General features: G+C 47.0%; 1 protein-coding gene across 1 annotated transcript in view; it reads right to left on the bottom strand.

Moving 5' to 3' along the window:
- Nucleotides 1-14186, bottom strand: part of MYO10 (myosin X) — a 203966-nt gene that overhangs the window by 23544 nt on the left and 166236 nt on the right. The window contains exons 20-26 of the mRNA XM_070411924.1: nucleotides 12848-12972; nucleotides 12629-12743; nucleotides 8459-8565; nucleotides 7338-7571; nucleotides 6939-6984; nucleotides 5360-6226; nucleotides 4436-4559 (exon numbers count right to left, since the gene is read on the bottom strand). Coding sequence (XP_070268025.1) covers nucleotides 4436-4559; nucleotides 5360-6226; nucleotides 6939-6984; nucleotides 7338-7571; nucleotides 8459-8565; nucleotides 12629-12743; nucleotides 12848-12972 — 1618 coding nt within the window. The remainder of the gene's footprint in view (nucleotides 1-4435; nucleotides 4560-5359; nucleotides 6227-6938; nucleotides 6985-7337; nucleotides 7572-8458; nucleotides 8566-12628; nucleotides 12744-12847; nucleotides 12973-14186) is intronic.

Genomic DNA, 14186 nt, shown 5'->3' on the forward strand with positions numbered 1-14186 from the left:
GGGGTGCTGGCTTGGTATTACACTAGCTTGGCTGGATGATACAAGGATGTTGTCCCCTTCTTATGCTGACTGACATCTAACCCTACAATGAGTCAGGGCCATGGGACGAGAACCACTTCTGTATATTTACCTTCAAATGCCCCAGAGGGGAAATTAGTTTAAAATGGTTTCAAAGTTTATACATTCCTTCCTGTTTGGTCAACATAACATGACTTGTCAGTGATTCTGTAGTTTAGCTAGTTTAGCAATAAACTCTAACTTACATAGGAAAATAAAATACACTTTTTTGGATAAATACATCTTAAAGAAAAAAGCAGCAACATCTGACAATGACATGTATAAGGTATACGATTTAGAATATGAAATAAAGTGAATTGTAATTAGACCTAAAAAATGAGGTTAGCTATAACTTATTTAGTGGGACACTGTTTTTTTGTTTCGTTTTGGTTTTTTTTTTGGTTGAGCAAAATTATACAAGGAGACAAAGATATACAGATGTCATTTTTGATAAGATACCTTTCTAGCAGGATAATTTTATCTTAGTAGTCTAGACTTTTCAAGGACACTCTTATCGCCATCATTCAAAAATCTATTTTAGCCCTAGCTGGTTTGGCTCAGAGGACATAGTGTCCGCCTGTGGACTGAAAGGTCCCAGGTTCAATTCTGGCCAAGGGCACATGCCCGGGTTGTGGGCTTGATCCCCAGTATTGGGGGGAGGGGGGGGTTGTATGCAGAAGTCAGCCAATCAATGATTCTCTATTATCATTGATGTTTCTTTCTCTCCCTCTCCCTTCCTCTCTGAAATCAATAAAAATATATTTTTTAAAAATCTGTTTTAATGTATCCACTGAAGAACATAATCTACTTCAATAATTTATTATAAAATCTCCACATCTTTTTTAACTAGCCAGTAATTAAAAGTAAGAGACATTTAAACATGGATATTGAAAGTAAGTATAAAGAAGGTATTTTTCTCTTACACATTAGAAATAAATTTAAATAAAGGACCTCAGATTAATTTCTTCAATGATTATAGATCTAAATCTCACATTGGAACAGATAAGGCAATGACAACACTGCCTTCCTTTGTCTGGTGTGCAGAGAGCACCTGCTTCGTTGAGCAATACAAATTGCCGCCCTTTCTAGTATCTTGAGCACTGCTTGCTCACCTGGCTGAGAAGTCTTTGTGGTCATGCCAAGCTCCACAGCCATTTCCTAACAAACAGCAAACTTGCCAAAGACTACCAAGACTTTCTTTTCTTTTTGATTTGTGACTTTAATCTGGGTTTCTCAAACAAGCCCAGAGGAAACGGTAATACAAAGTTATTCTATTATCTTATTGTCTTTAAATGATAAAGGTTATTCACAGTTGTTTCAAAGACAGATTACAACAGTCATCACCATAGCCCTCACTGCCAGTGTATTCACTCTGTTGCTCTTATGCTGTTAATAGGACTTGTTCACAGTCCTTCCTCTGCAGTTCTGGAAGCTCTCTCACCAATCCTTCATTTAGAGAATTTGATGCAATGCTATTAATTTCCAACTGCAAACACTTTCGGTAGATGAATAGGCTGGTAAAAACTCATTTATTATCTGGTGGTTGGATTTTCTTTATTTTCTTTATCAACTAGAGGCCCAGTGCACAAAATTCGTGCACGGGAGGTGGGGAGGGGGGTCCCTCAGCCTGGGCCTGCACCCTCTCGCAATCCAGGACCTTTTGGGAGATGTCCGACTGCTGGTTTAGGCCCAATCCCACAGGGATCCCTGCGGATCGAGCCTAAACTGGCAGTTGGACATCCCTCTCACAATCTGGGACTGCTGGCTCCTAACTGCTTGCCTGCCTGCCTGCCTGATCGTCCCTAGTCACTCACCAGCCTGCCTGATCATCCCTAACCACTCACCTGCCTGCCTGATCGCCCCTAACCGTCCCTGCCTGCCTGCCTAATCGCCCCTAACCGCCTTTGCCTGCCTGATCCTCCCTAACTGCTCTCCTGCCTGCCCAATCTCCCCTAACCGCTCGCTGGGGGACAGGACCAGCCAGGGTGAAGGATGTGGTCATTCTGGTCTCTGGTAATTCCACCATTTTGGTCGCAGGGCTTTTATTATACAGGATGGTTTCTCTTAATCTTTTTTGGCCACAGCTTTAACACTTTAGATTTAATGATGGATTTACACGATAACTTTTTTTAAGAGATGAGTTTGCCAAAAATTCACTTGTTTACCTTCTTGAGCTTTTTAATGCTTTAATGTTGAAATGTAATGCTCTGAATGCATGTTTACTTTTTCCTAATCTCATTTGTTTTAATCAGACAACTATGTATTAAGTCAATGCCACATCCTAATATATAAAAACCCTGGGTCCATCATGACCGCAGGCTTGACCAACCGGAAGTCAGTCCTGCTGCGGCTGCAGACGTGGTGACCCAGCACCGACTGCTGAGGGGGCTGTGAATCAGGCCCAGAGAGAGGCGTGAAGAGAGAAGCAGGGTCTAATCCGTAGCCTGTGTGGCAGCTGTTGATCAGCACTTGCCTCTCTCTCTCCGGGCTGGGCTAGCAGCCATAGCTCCATTTCTCTCCAGGCCTCCACCAGGGCTGCTGATCAGCCTCGCCTTTCTGATCAGGCTCCGTTGATAGGCCTAGAGATGCTTACTGGCATAGAGACCGACCAATCAGAACCAAATCTGGGTGAAGTGTGAGGAGCCAAAAGCTGCCTAGGAGGTGGAGCTTTTGGCGCTGACTGGCATAGAAACCGACCAATCAGAACCAAATTGGCCAGCAGAGGAGGGCAGCTGGGGGTGAGATCAGGCCTGCAGGGGAGGGCAGGTGGGGGTGATCAGGCAGGCAGGGGAGAGCAATCGGGGCAAGATCAGGCAGGCAGGGGAGAGCAATTGAGAGCGAAATCAGGCCAGCAGGGGAGGGCAGTTAGGGGTGATCAGGCTGGCAGGCAGGTGAGCGGTTAGGAGCCAGCAGTCCCAGGTTGTGAGAGGGATGTCCGACTGTTGGTTTAGACCCGATACCCCGGCAGTCGGACATCCCCCAAGGGGTCCCCAATTGGAAAGGGTGCAGGCTGGGCTGAGGGAACTTCCTCCCCTCTGTGCACAAATTTCATAAACCAGGTCACTAGTATTGTAAATAAGAGTGCTATACTGATATAGGAAATCTTAAAGCTAACTTAGGAACTACAATTAATTGGGAGGGGGAAATACATTAATAATAAAAAGCTTATATTTATTCTGAGAGATAGATGAGAAAAATCTTAATAGCGATGGTTATATAGTTATTGGATTATTAGGTCTTGATTTTTGATTACCTGTTGTTCTTTATCAAGTGATCCGATGCTAACTAGGTCACTTGGCTAGACTTTCTCAATCTTTGTCATCCTAAGGCTCCTATAAAAATTTTCACCAACCAGTGACTTCAAGCAATAGGCAGATCCCCCCTAAAACAAACCTGGTGGTTTCCATGCGCACCTTGGGGATTGGAGGCTGAGAACAGCAGGACTGATGTTAGTAGCCAGACCAGTGTTGAAAAAGGGGTGCAGAAGTAGCGGGGGGGACCAAATAAAAGAAAAACATAAGAATAGAAAAAAAATATGGGGGAGGGGGGAATGCCAATAGGAGAGAAGCAAAGGCAAAGAACAGAAGAAACAGAGAAAAGGAACACAGAATCAAATTTTTCATGGAGTAAAAAAGAAAAGGAAAAGTGAATGATTAAAGATGGTCATAGAAAGAAAGTGAAGAAAAGGGGCAGAGAAAACAAAAAACTGGATTCTGGAGAAACAGGAAAATGGGAGAAAAGAAAGGGCCACAAAGTGAGGGACATCATCTGGGGACCATGGTTCCTGTCTCCCCTGCCCTATCCCCGAGATTTGGACTCTTTCCCCTCATCCAGTCCAGAGCCTTGCGAGAAACACGACAGCCCCCTTTCCTGAAGATTCATGTAAAGCTCCTATCAAAACCTGGTGACAATTATGGTTTCTCATGACCTTGGTCATTGAATCGGAGGTCAGAGTAGATCGTGAATCAGGCACGAGTACAAGGTCCTTTCCAGAGATGTATGTACTTTCCAAAGGAGTATGTACTTTCCAAAAGGAGCGTGGCCCAAGGTCTCCAAGGAGTAAGGTGCAGTGCAGTACATCCCAAGTTCAACAGCAATCACAATGTCCAACTGTAACTCTCATCACTGGTAACCGTGGCTGTCAACTCTGTCCTGACACTGCACCAACGGAGGGGAGTCGAGGAAACATTCTCCCTGGTGTTACCGTGTCAGCCACGTCACACCACCATGGCATCCTCCACGCAGCTAGGGAACCTGACACCAGATGAGGGGTAGGTAGGGTGATATTTCCAACCCCCTCAACAGCCTCAGTGAAAACACCATCTCAACATCCCATCGCTCCACCCAGACCCATGGCCCTGGTAGCTGCAGCTCATACCTTTCATGTACAGAAAGCTGTGGAAATAAGGCAGCGTGACACAGCTGTACACAGAGTCCCGCCGGTAGGAAAGTTCATCGTCCGTGTCGAACCTCGAGTCAAAGTCCTCTTCACTGTCTTCAAACTGGACGAGAAGGAGAGAGCAATAGTGAGCAAGAAAACCAGAGAGCAGGCACAAACGGGCCCAGCATCTACCAGCATCGAGAAAAATAAAAACCACCGACAAAGAAGCGACACACGGTTCATAACATGGTTCATACAGTGGCATGGTCGCCAAAACATTCACATGGCCCCTTGCACGGATACAAAAAATGCTAGGCATACGTTAACCTAAAAGCCATCTACTCGAAAAACAACACTGCTGTGCTGGTCTAATTTTCATCAAACCATGCAAGAGTTAACTCCCTTTAAATTACCAAGCTAAAAATATCAAGTCTTAGAAAGTCAAGGCAGTATTCAATGCATGGCCAACAAGGGGGGCTTAAAAATAAGTGATAAATAAATGCAGACTCTGGAAAGGGCATGTTTAGCCCTGAAAGATTCCCCCCTTCTAACCAGAACAAGTTAGGACTGTGAAGCTACTGTGAGGAGAGTTCTCCAAAATGCCCTTGGCTCTTCTGGTTCCAATCAGGGCAGGTCTCAGTTCCCAAGTGGCTGCAAAGCAGTGACAGACACAGCCAAAGTCTCCCTAGGCTTTGGGCAAAATGCAGTGCTGGGCTTTGTGTTTGATCTACAACAGACACATCCAAGTTCCATGTACTAATCCGATTGCTTTGGGGAAGAGAAAGTGGTTTGAGATCGGCTTTAAGAGCCTGACTCTGAAATCCTGGCATGGTCCAAGGGATGGAGCAGCAGGGGTGTGGCTCAGGACAGCTCCTATCTCCGTGGGGGACAGCCGGGGCCCCCAGGGGAGAGGGTACTCACCGAGGACTGCGCTCCTTCGGAGCTAAAGCGGTAGGCCCCGGAGCTGTTGTAGGTCCCCACGGAGCATCGGTAGTCTGGGGACCACTGGCTGCTGTAGGAGTTGGAGAAGGTCACGCTGCTGCTGGAGGTGACGGCGCCGTCCTCATAGTCATCCTGGTCGTAGTCGTAATCGCCCTCCGGGGAGGGGAGGCCCCCCGCGTTCTGGGGCAGGCAGTAGGTGGGCTCCCCGCTGGAGGAGCTCTGCTCTGAGGGGGCCAGGAGCACAGTGCTGTCGGCACTGGGGCTGGTGGGCACCACTGTCTCATTCATGTAGGGGTCTTCCTCCGAGGACTCGTCGCTGGTCCGGATGCCACTTGTTCGCTGGTCCGAGTGGCCGTGCTCGCTGGGGTTGGGTGAGTCCTTGAAGGCATCGTCCTCGGCCTCGAAGCCCTCGTCCACCTCCTCCTCCGGGTAGGGCTGGCTGAAGTTGAAGGTGGGCTTCTCCCCACTCGCACTCTCGGCGACGTCACCCAGCTCCCCGGAAAACTCACTGCCCACCGACAGCGAGCGCTCGATGTTGCGGACGCACTCGTCGATCTCGTCGAAGTTGAGCGACTCCAGGAACTCCTGGGCGGCGCGGCAGGCCTCGTCCTCCAGCCTCTTGAGCTCCTGGTCGCGAAGCTGCTGCAGCTTCTGCAGGGAAGCCTCGGTCAGGGACAGCTCCTGCCGCTCCTTCATGCGCTGCAGGTCCTCGATTTCCTTCTCCAGGCGGAGGATCTCTTCCACCTGCTTGTTTTCCTTCTGCTTCTCCAGCTCACGGTGGAGTTCAGCTTCCCTCTGGCTCTTCTGTAAGGCTTCCAGCTCCTGCCGCTTCCTCTCTGCTGCCTCCTGGACGGAAGGGAAGGAGGCGTTAGGTGTCAGCAACAAGAGGACAAGCATCGCTCCTCCTCTGCAGTAACGAACCACCACATGCTGTTTTGGGCTAACATTGTGATCTCCACCCACAAGTTGATATGTGGAAGCCTTAACTAACCCTCAGGAGCTCGGAATGTGTCTGTCTGTATTTGGAGACCGAGCCTTTAAAGAGGCAACTGAGTTAGAAGGAGGTTGTGAAGTGGGGCCCTAATCCAACCTGACTGGTGTCCCTGTAAGAGGAGATTGGACACAGGGACACCAGGGACGCAGGCACAGATGCAAGACCATGTGATAACACGGCAAGGAGGTGGGCACCTGCCGGCTAAGGAGACAGGCCTCAGAAGAAACCAAACCTCCGACATCTTCATCTTAGACTTCTAGACCTCCGAATGGTGAGAAAATCCATTTCTATTGTTTAGCCCACCCGGGCTGTGGTACTTTGTTATGGCCCGAGCACACTAACACAGTGACTGCGTTGGTTTAGAGAAGTTATGCTGCCATGATTCACACTAAAATCTTAGACATGTACTAATTTTCACCCAACTGTGCTGGGTTAGAAATTGCACCATAAACATCTCTTCTAATGTCCTTCCTACATCTCTATAGGAAGACACTCTGAGTCAAAGTGTTTGAAGTGGGAAGGAAACCGACGGATGAGATGCCACATTGTCCCTGCATTTGTCACCTGTTGGGCGTGGAGCTCAGCTTCTCTTCGTGCCCTCTCTCTTTCTCTAAAAACAGCAAAGAAAAGACAGTCACAATAAACAAACATGATGGAAAAAAAAAATCCCAGAACCACTTGTCAGAGACAGCTAATTTTCTTTAAAAAGCTTTGCTGAGACAACTTAGAAAGCATGATGGATGGGGGGCTCTTCCTTTGGCAATATATTTATTCTGTGCATGAAACAAAAACACACACAGAACCAGCTTCTCAATGCTGCCAAGACATTTTCCATTTGAGCCACCAGAAGCTACTGTTTCCACCAGCAGGTTCGGCAGCATCCATGGGGAACTCCTGGGTGAGGATGGGTACCGAACTTCCAATTCAACAGGTGTCCCTCTGTGCCATCCAAAGGCAACAAACCTTTCCTCTTGCTCCCGCCTCCTCTTCTCCTCTTCCTCCCGTCTCCTCTTTGCTTCCGCCTCCCGCTTCTCCGCCAGCAGCTGTCTGTACACCCGCCGGGCCCTCTGACCTCGGACCTGCTTCTGGAAAACGATGGCTGCCCTTCGCAGGTGCAGAAATCGCCTCCTCAGCAGGAACGCTCTGTAATTCTTCTGGATCATCACCACACAAGAGAGGACCTTCCTGTATTGCTTTCTGAAAATGAAAACAAAAACAGCACAACAGAATAACTGTGGAGGCAATGAGGCTTCCAGCCCTTCAAGTGAGTTTCTGTTGATGCCACAAAACAAAAGAACAGGACCTCGTTGGGGAAGATGCTCTCATTATAGAGTCTGTCTCGAACAGGAGGCCCCTTTGGGCAAAACCAAGGCAGAAGAAAAACAAAAGAATAATAACAAACAAAAGTAAAGCCAGAACCCTATCATGATCTTGGCTGAAAATAAACACATAATGCCTAATGCTGACTTTGAAAAGTTCTGGCAGGAAGCTGGGTTGTAAACAGGACGAAAAGAGATTTTTAAAGATATATTCCCCTGTTCTTACGAAGGGGGGAAAACAACAACAAAAAACTCGCCACAGCAGGACAGCTTTGGACTGCAGAACATGTAACGGTGTGGGGTCTCAGGTGGCACGCTGGTCCACAGAGGTGGACAGAACTCAACCGCACACGAAGAGATGCTGCCTTCTTTGGTAAACACTGAGGGTGGGCCTCTGTGGACCCAACGAGACACCAACATCAACAGCCAAAATACCAAAGGTAACAGCCAGGCTGCCTCTGGCTTCCGCATGCCAGGAAGATGAACCTGGGAAGCAATTTAAGCATCTCAGCACGGTCCCCTAATCCCAGTGCTCTAATCGAGACGTTAGGGGCCCCCCTTTCCTACTCTCTGCCAAGGGCAAGCTCAACAGGCACCTGGCATCTCGAGACAGGAGCGCTGACCTGGGGATCCCCTTCGCCTGATCCTAACCTTCCATCCAGGTCCCCTTTAAGGAAAAGCATTCGGCCAGCCTATCCCACCTGATGGATTATATTGGGAAGGCCGCATGGAGCTTAACGCCTTCTCCCCTCGGATGCTTCTTACCGTGCCAAGTAGCCCAAGATGTGGGCCCGGATCACCATGGCTGCCCGGGTAACTTCCTCCTCCCTCAGCCTCTCCAGTTTCTGCTCCAAGGATTCTCGAAGGAAGACCTGTCCAGGAGGGAGTGACACGTCAGATCCAAAGCAGGTGGCTGGTAGAAGGCAGGCATCCCTGAGTCAGAGATATTTGGGGGGCGGGGGAGGGAGGACGCGGGCAGGGAGTGTTAGGCCTTTTCTCCCCTCGCCTTAACTTTGCTCTGAGCACACACAGCCACACTTTCCAGCCCCATGCTTCTCCACTCCCTGTGGGGAAGGGCCTTGTTACTTTTTTTACAGAGGAATAAACTAACACATAACATTAAATTAGTTTCAGGTGGACATCATAATGATTCAGTATTTATACAGTCAAGGAGGGAAAGTTTTCCTCCCTGCCCTTCTTAGTTCTTTGAGCTGATCTAACAATTAAACTGACTCAAGGCAGATTAACAGGAGGAAAAACAAATATAATGACGTCCACATGGCGGTCTCACAGAAATGGGCCCTGAAGTGACCAGAGCAGGCAGCTTAGACGCCAGCTTTAGGCACAGAGACAATTACTCGTGACGATTAGACAAAGCAAAGGCGATTAGACAAAGCAAAGGCGTTTGTGTTTGGGGCAACAAACTAACGAAGTAACTGGTTTCTTCCCACAGCCTCCCCAGCCTCGACTCCCGCCTCTGGTGACAAGGATGCCTTCCTCCTCCTTGTACAGGGAGGACCCTCTCACACGGGAGAGTCACGGCCTGCTTTCAGGGGGCGCGTAGGGGAGGGATCAGAGTGCCTCTTTTTCGCACAGCTGTTTCTCAACGTTAATAACTTTTGAAAAAATATTTTTGAAAAAAATAATCCCTTAATCAACCTTTTAATTATGCAATTTCAGATTTAATACACGAATAAGAAGTTCCCTAAAAAAAAAAACAAACAACTAGTGTCAAATATTTTTATGCTTTTCTATGAACGGTCAGCATGAGGGCATTTTGGTTGGGGGAGGGAGCTGGATGACAACCCCTCTCACTCATGATTTTTTAATTTACACTCCTGTGGTTGATCCTGGTCTATCATGATGGATGTATTATGTCCTCTTGATGGCATTTTCCCAGACTCTGCTCTGCCTGCTCCCAGACATTGGGCCAAAAAAGGAACGAAAGAATCCGACCACCTGTGACCCACGGCCTTACCTACTCCTGCCCTGGGTCCCCCAGCATGTGTAAAACCACCACAAGTAATGCTCCTAAGTAGTTTTTTGTACAGTCTTCTTCCTATAATTGCAGAAATTACCAGAAAATCCAGATGCTCATCAGAGATTCAAGGCTTTAAATGCAAAGACATTCTGGCTGCAATACTGACCGACACACACGCTCGTCGTATAATTAAGTCAAATGGTGGTCGGTTAAGGCCAAAGCTACTTAGTGTACACTATTCGCATGCTCTGTTTCCATTTACTTCCTAACTTTCTGTGAATTGATAAGCTTCCTTCCTACTTCTTCTTCCAATGTTTTACCAATCACAACTTCAGTCTTCTTTAAAGACTCCTCTTTTTGACTACTTCCCTGATCATGTCAGCCCACGGGGAGAACCTGTGTTCTCATTCCTTAAAGCAGTGATTCCCAAAGTGGGCGCTACCGCCCCCTGGTGGGCGCTGCAGCGATCCAGGGGGGCGGTGATGGCCACAGGTGCATTTGTTTTAACTTTTTTTGTATTATCTTTCTATTCTGAGTTCAATAAATAGTTTCATAATTTCAAACTTCAATGTTTCTAATTTATACCTTTCTTTACTATATTTTACGAAAAAGGTAGAAACATTAATACATATATATTTCTGTTTAATTGCTATTAAAATTTAAAAAAAATTAATTTCTAGGGGGCGCTGAGTAATATTTTTTCTGGAAAGGGGGCGGTAGGCCAAATAAGTTTGGGAACCACTGCCTTAAAGGATGACTCTTCAGTTGTATGTGGATATCTTCTCCTCCAGCAACACAGTAAACTGAGGGCCATGCCCATGTCTTTATGTCCCTGTGTCCCCTGTGCTATGCCGGCTCCCAAGCCTGGCTTGGGCTGGGCTCCCATAAGGAAAGTTGTAAGTGAAGCTACACTGAATCCTCAGAGCTCAGCAGGGACTCTTACTGGCTGGCTGAGTCATTGTGATCTTTGATGCTACTACGCTATATCAAGCAGTGAGATGGGAGGAGGACATCAGTTTATAGAGAAAAGAATATCTTTCTGGTTAAAAAAAAGAAAGAAATCAAAGCAGACTATATTATAATGCCAAGAGCTGCCCCTGCACCACCTTCTTTAGAAGTCTTCCTTGCGTGATTAAATGCATGGCATCCTTGTGCCACTGATTGAGCTCCTACTATGTGCCGCGTGTAGAACAAACAAATAACTCCACATTCTCCACTGGGGAACTGTAGAGATATCCACAGGCAATGACAAGATATTACAACTGGGCCCAAAATGGGATGAGGTGAGATGACAGAGGAGGGGCTTAACCCAGTTGTGGGGTGAACTTTTGGGATGGGGTACCCAAGAATGTCAGAAAGGATTCCTGTCAAAATCTACATCTCAGGCGGTAACTGAAGGATGAGTTGGATGAAGTAGGAGGGGGAGCAGAATTCTAGGTAGAGAGACCCATAAACCTGTGAGGACACACCTCAAAGTGACCCCCAATGAGTTACTTTGTTTGCTCTGAGCAGTGTGGGTGGGACCTGTGACTTCCTCTAGCTCACAGAATATGGCAAAGGTGGTGGGAAGTCACTTCTGTGAACATGTCACATTATATAAGGCTCCATCTTAGGAAACTGCCATGCTGTGGGAGGGTTGGAGAAGGGGTCAGGTGGTCAAGAACTTGGGGAGGGGGGTGTCTAGAAGCAGAGAGCAGCTTCAGGTGACAGCCAAAAAAGCAAGGGGGAACCTCACTCCCCCACCTGCAAAGAAGTGGAATTTGGCACCACTCGAGCTTGGGAGAGGACTGAGCTCCAGAGGCAAAGGCAGCCCTGGAAGGAATTCTGACTGCGGCCTGGAGACCCTGAGGGGAGCCTGCAGTAGCCATGCCTGGACCCCTGGTCCACAGGTACTGAGATAATTAACGTTTGTTACTCAGCAATAGGTCACTAATAAATACCTCTGCACACCATCTCTACCTTACTAGATGCTTGGACCTTAAATCCCTGGCCAGTCAAAATAACTCAAGAGCAGAAGAGAATGTCCATTATATACTTTCCCTTGCTGAGTGGCCCTGAGGTGATGTCCAAATACCTGTTATTGCTCCCACATGGGTCAATGTTATGATGGACTGGATGTCGGTGTCCCTACCAGCATCTTATGCTGAAGCCCTAAGGCTCAACGTGATGGTATTTGGAGGTAGGACTTTGAAGAAGTAATTAAGTTGTGATAAGGTCAGGAGGGTGAGGCCCCATGATGGATTAGTGCCTTTATAAGAAAACAAAGAGAAGGGAGGTAGGGGGAGGTAGAAGAAGGGAAAAGGGAGATAAATGGTGATGGAAGGAGACTTGATTTAGCGTGGTAAACACACAATACAATATACAGATGATGTATTGTAGAATTGTATACTGAAACCTGTATAATTTTATTAACCAACTAGAGGCCCAATGCATGGAATTCATGCAAGGGGCTCAGCCCTCGCAGCCCTGGCTTTGTCCAGAAGGTCGTTCGGCTGTCCAGTCTAATTAGCATATTACACTTTCATTATTATAGCTGTCACCCCAATAAATTCAATTGGGAAAACAAAAGAGAGACCAGAGTTCACTCTGCTATCCCCCACCTCCCCATGCGAGAACCTAGCAAGAAGGCAGGCATCTTCTTAGACATGGGGCTGCCTAGCACATCCCAGGCACCGAGCTGCCCAGCAGCAAAGGTTTGCTGGCTGCCTGAAAGAATACAAACACAGAAACACTGGGGGCCCAATGTTTCAAGGTGTGCCCTAAGAAAAACAGAATCCCTGAAAAGTCACGGACTTCCAATAAATACTGTTTGGAAGACAAAAGACTAAGTAGGGCATGATCCCAACCATATTTTTCCAATGCAAAGAAACAACACGAGGCCAGCAGGACCATAGGACACGGAGCTCGGGGCTGGGGGGCGGGGGAGGCGGGCTGTTCCTTCTCTGTGGCTTTACCTTGGTCTTCCCCAGCTGCCACTCGCTGTGGGAGGAGTCATAGAGCTGCAGCAAGGCCGTGCACTTCCCTCGGATGTCCTCGGGCACAGCCACGTTCTGCATCAGCACTTTATACCTGCAACGTAAAGGGGCCAAAGGGGCCAGCGTCACCTTTTACTGCCACTCCCTCTCTTCTCAATCCCTTTGAAAAGAAAGTGGATTTATTCCGCTCCGTCTTGCCTCTTGTAAAAATCCTGAAAGGGTCTCCGGACGGCATATCCAGCCTTGCGGATCCTCACCGTCTCCAGCATCCCAGAGTACCGCAGCTGGTTTAGCACAACTGCCTGGTCAAACTGGTCTGGCATCTAAAACATGCGGAAGGCGAGAGATAAAGTTAACAAGGCCACCCCACCACTGTGATGCACACTCATACCCACCTACCCACACACACACACACTGAACCTACACCAAAAACAAACAAACAAACAAACAAACAAACAAACAAAACCTGAAAGTGAATCCCACCCCCAGGTACCCATCTCTTTGCTTCAACAACCATCACCCGCTGGCAACCCTGCCCATCTGGGAGCCCACTTACTCCTACCCTTGGATTTTTTTTGAAGTAAGGCCCAGATATCACACTGCCTCAGTTGTAAACATATCATTATCATTTTCTCATATAACAACATTATCATACCTTAAAAGATACCAATGATTCCTTGATATTAATAATCATGTTTCAATTGCTGATTGTTTTACAGATATCATAAATGTACCACATTTAATTCTATGTTTTCCAAAGAATCCAAAGTGTCATACAAATATCACTTTACTTACTTTTTAAACTTCAATTTCAAAGCATTTAAAGACATCTTTAGGTAATAAATACAGTGACCCAGTGAGGAGGAGGAGGGAAGGAATGGGGGTGGAGAAAAGAGACAAAAAAGGAGGAGAATTTTAATTTTCTCAATTTCCAGTCAAATACCCCATTTATAGAGAGCTCCATACCATGATGACTAAACAACTGAATCCCTGAACATGCAAATTAAAGACAGAGGAAATCAAACCAACGCTTAACATTCTGAAATGTATTCTCTTATCCATTCAGTTGCCAAACAAACTGGCATTACTCACAGGACAATAAGTCTTTCAGAGTAAAGCCCAAAAGTAGGCCACTTCCCATGCACAGCTCTGTGGGCAGTGATTTGTTTTTTAATTCCAATATGCATCCCCTTTCATTAATCTGAAGTTTGTTATCCTACACAACTGTGTATCAAATAGCTGAAAAATAGTGCCATGGGCTAGAAATACATTGATTAAAAGTGCAAAATATGGCAAGTGGCTCGAATTTTCGAACCACAGAAACGTCGCCGGTCATTAACACAAAATTAGGCTGAAAGCCATGTAATTCTGTACGCGTTCCAAACTAGCAACACATAAACTTAAAGAATACTTTGCCAATCGCCCTTCCAGCTTTTGATGGAATAGCTGTCATCCTCTCCAGCAGGCTGACTTATACTTAATTTCTTCTGCAAACACTGGTCAAATTGTCTTAACTCAGCAGTATTCTCCCCGGGGA

This window comes from Myotis yumanensis, unplaced genomic scaffold (assembly GCF_028538775.1).
Source record: "Myotis yumanensis isolate MYYU_CA2020_CCGP unplaced genomic scaffold, mMyoYum1.0.hap1 SCAF_4, whole genome shotgun sequence".
NCBI classification, from domain to species: Eukaryota; Metazoa; Chordata; class Mammalia; order Chiroptera; family Vespertilionidae; genus Myotis; species Myotis yumanensis.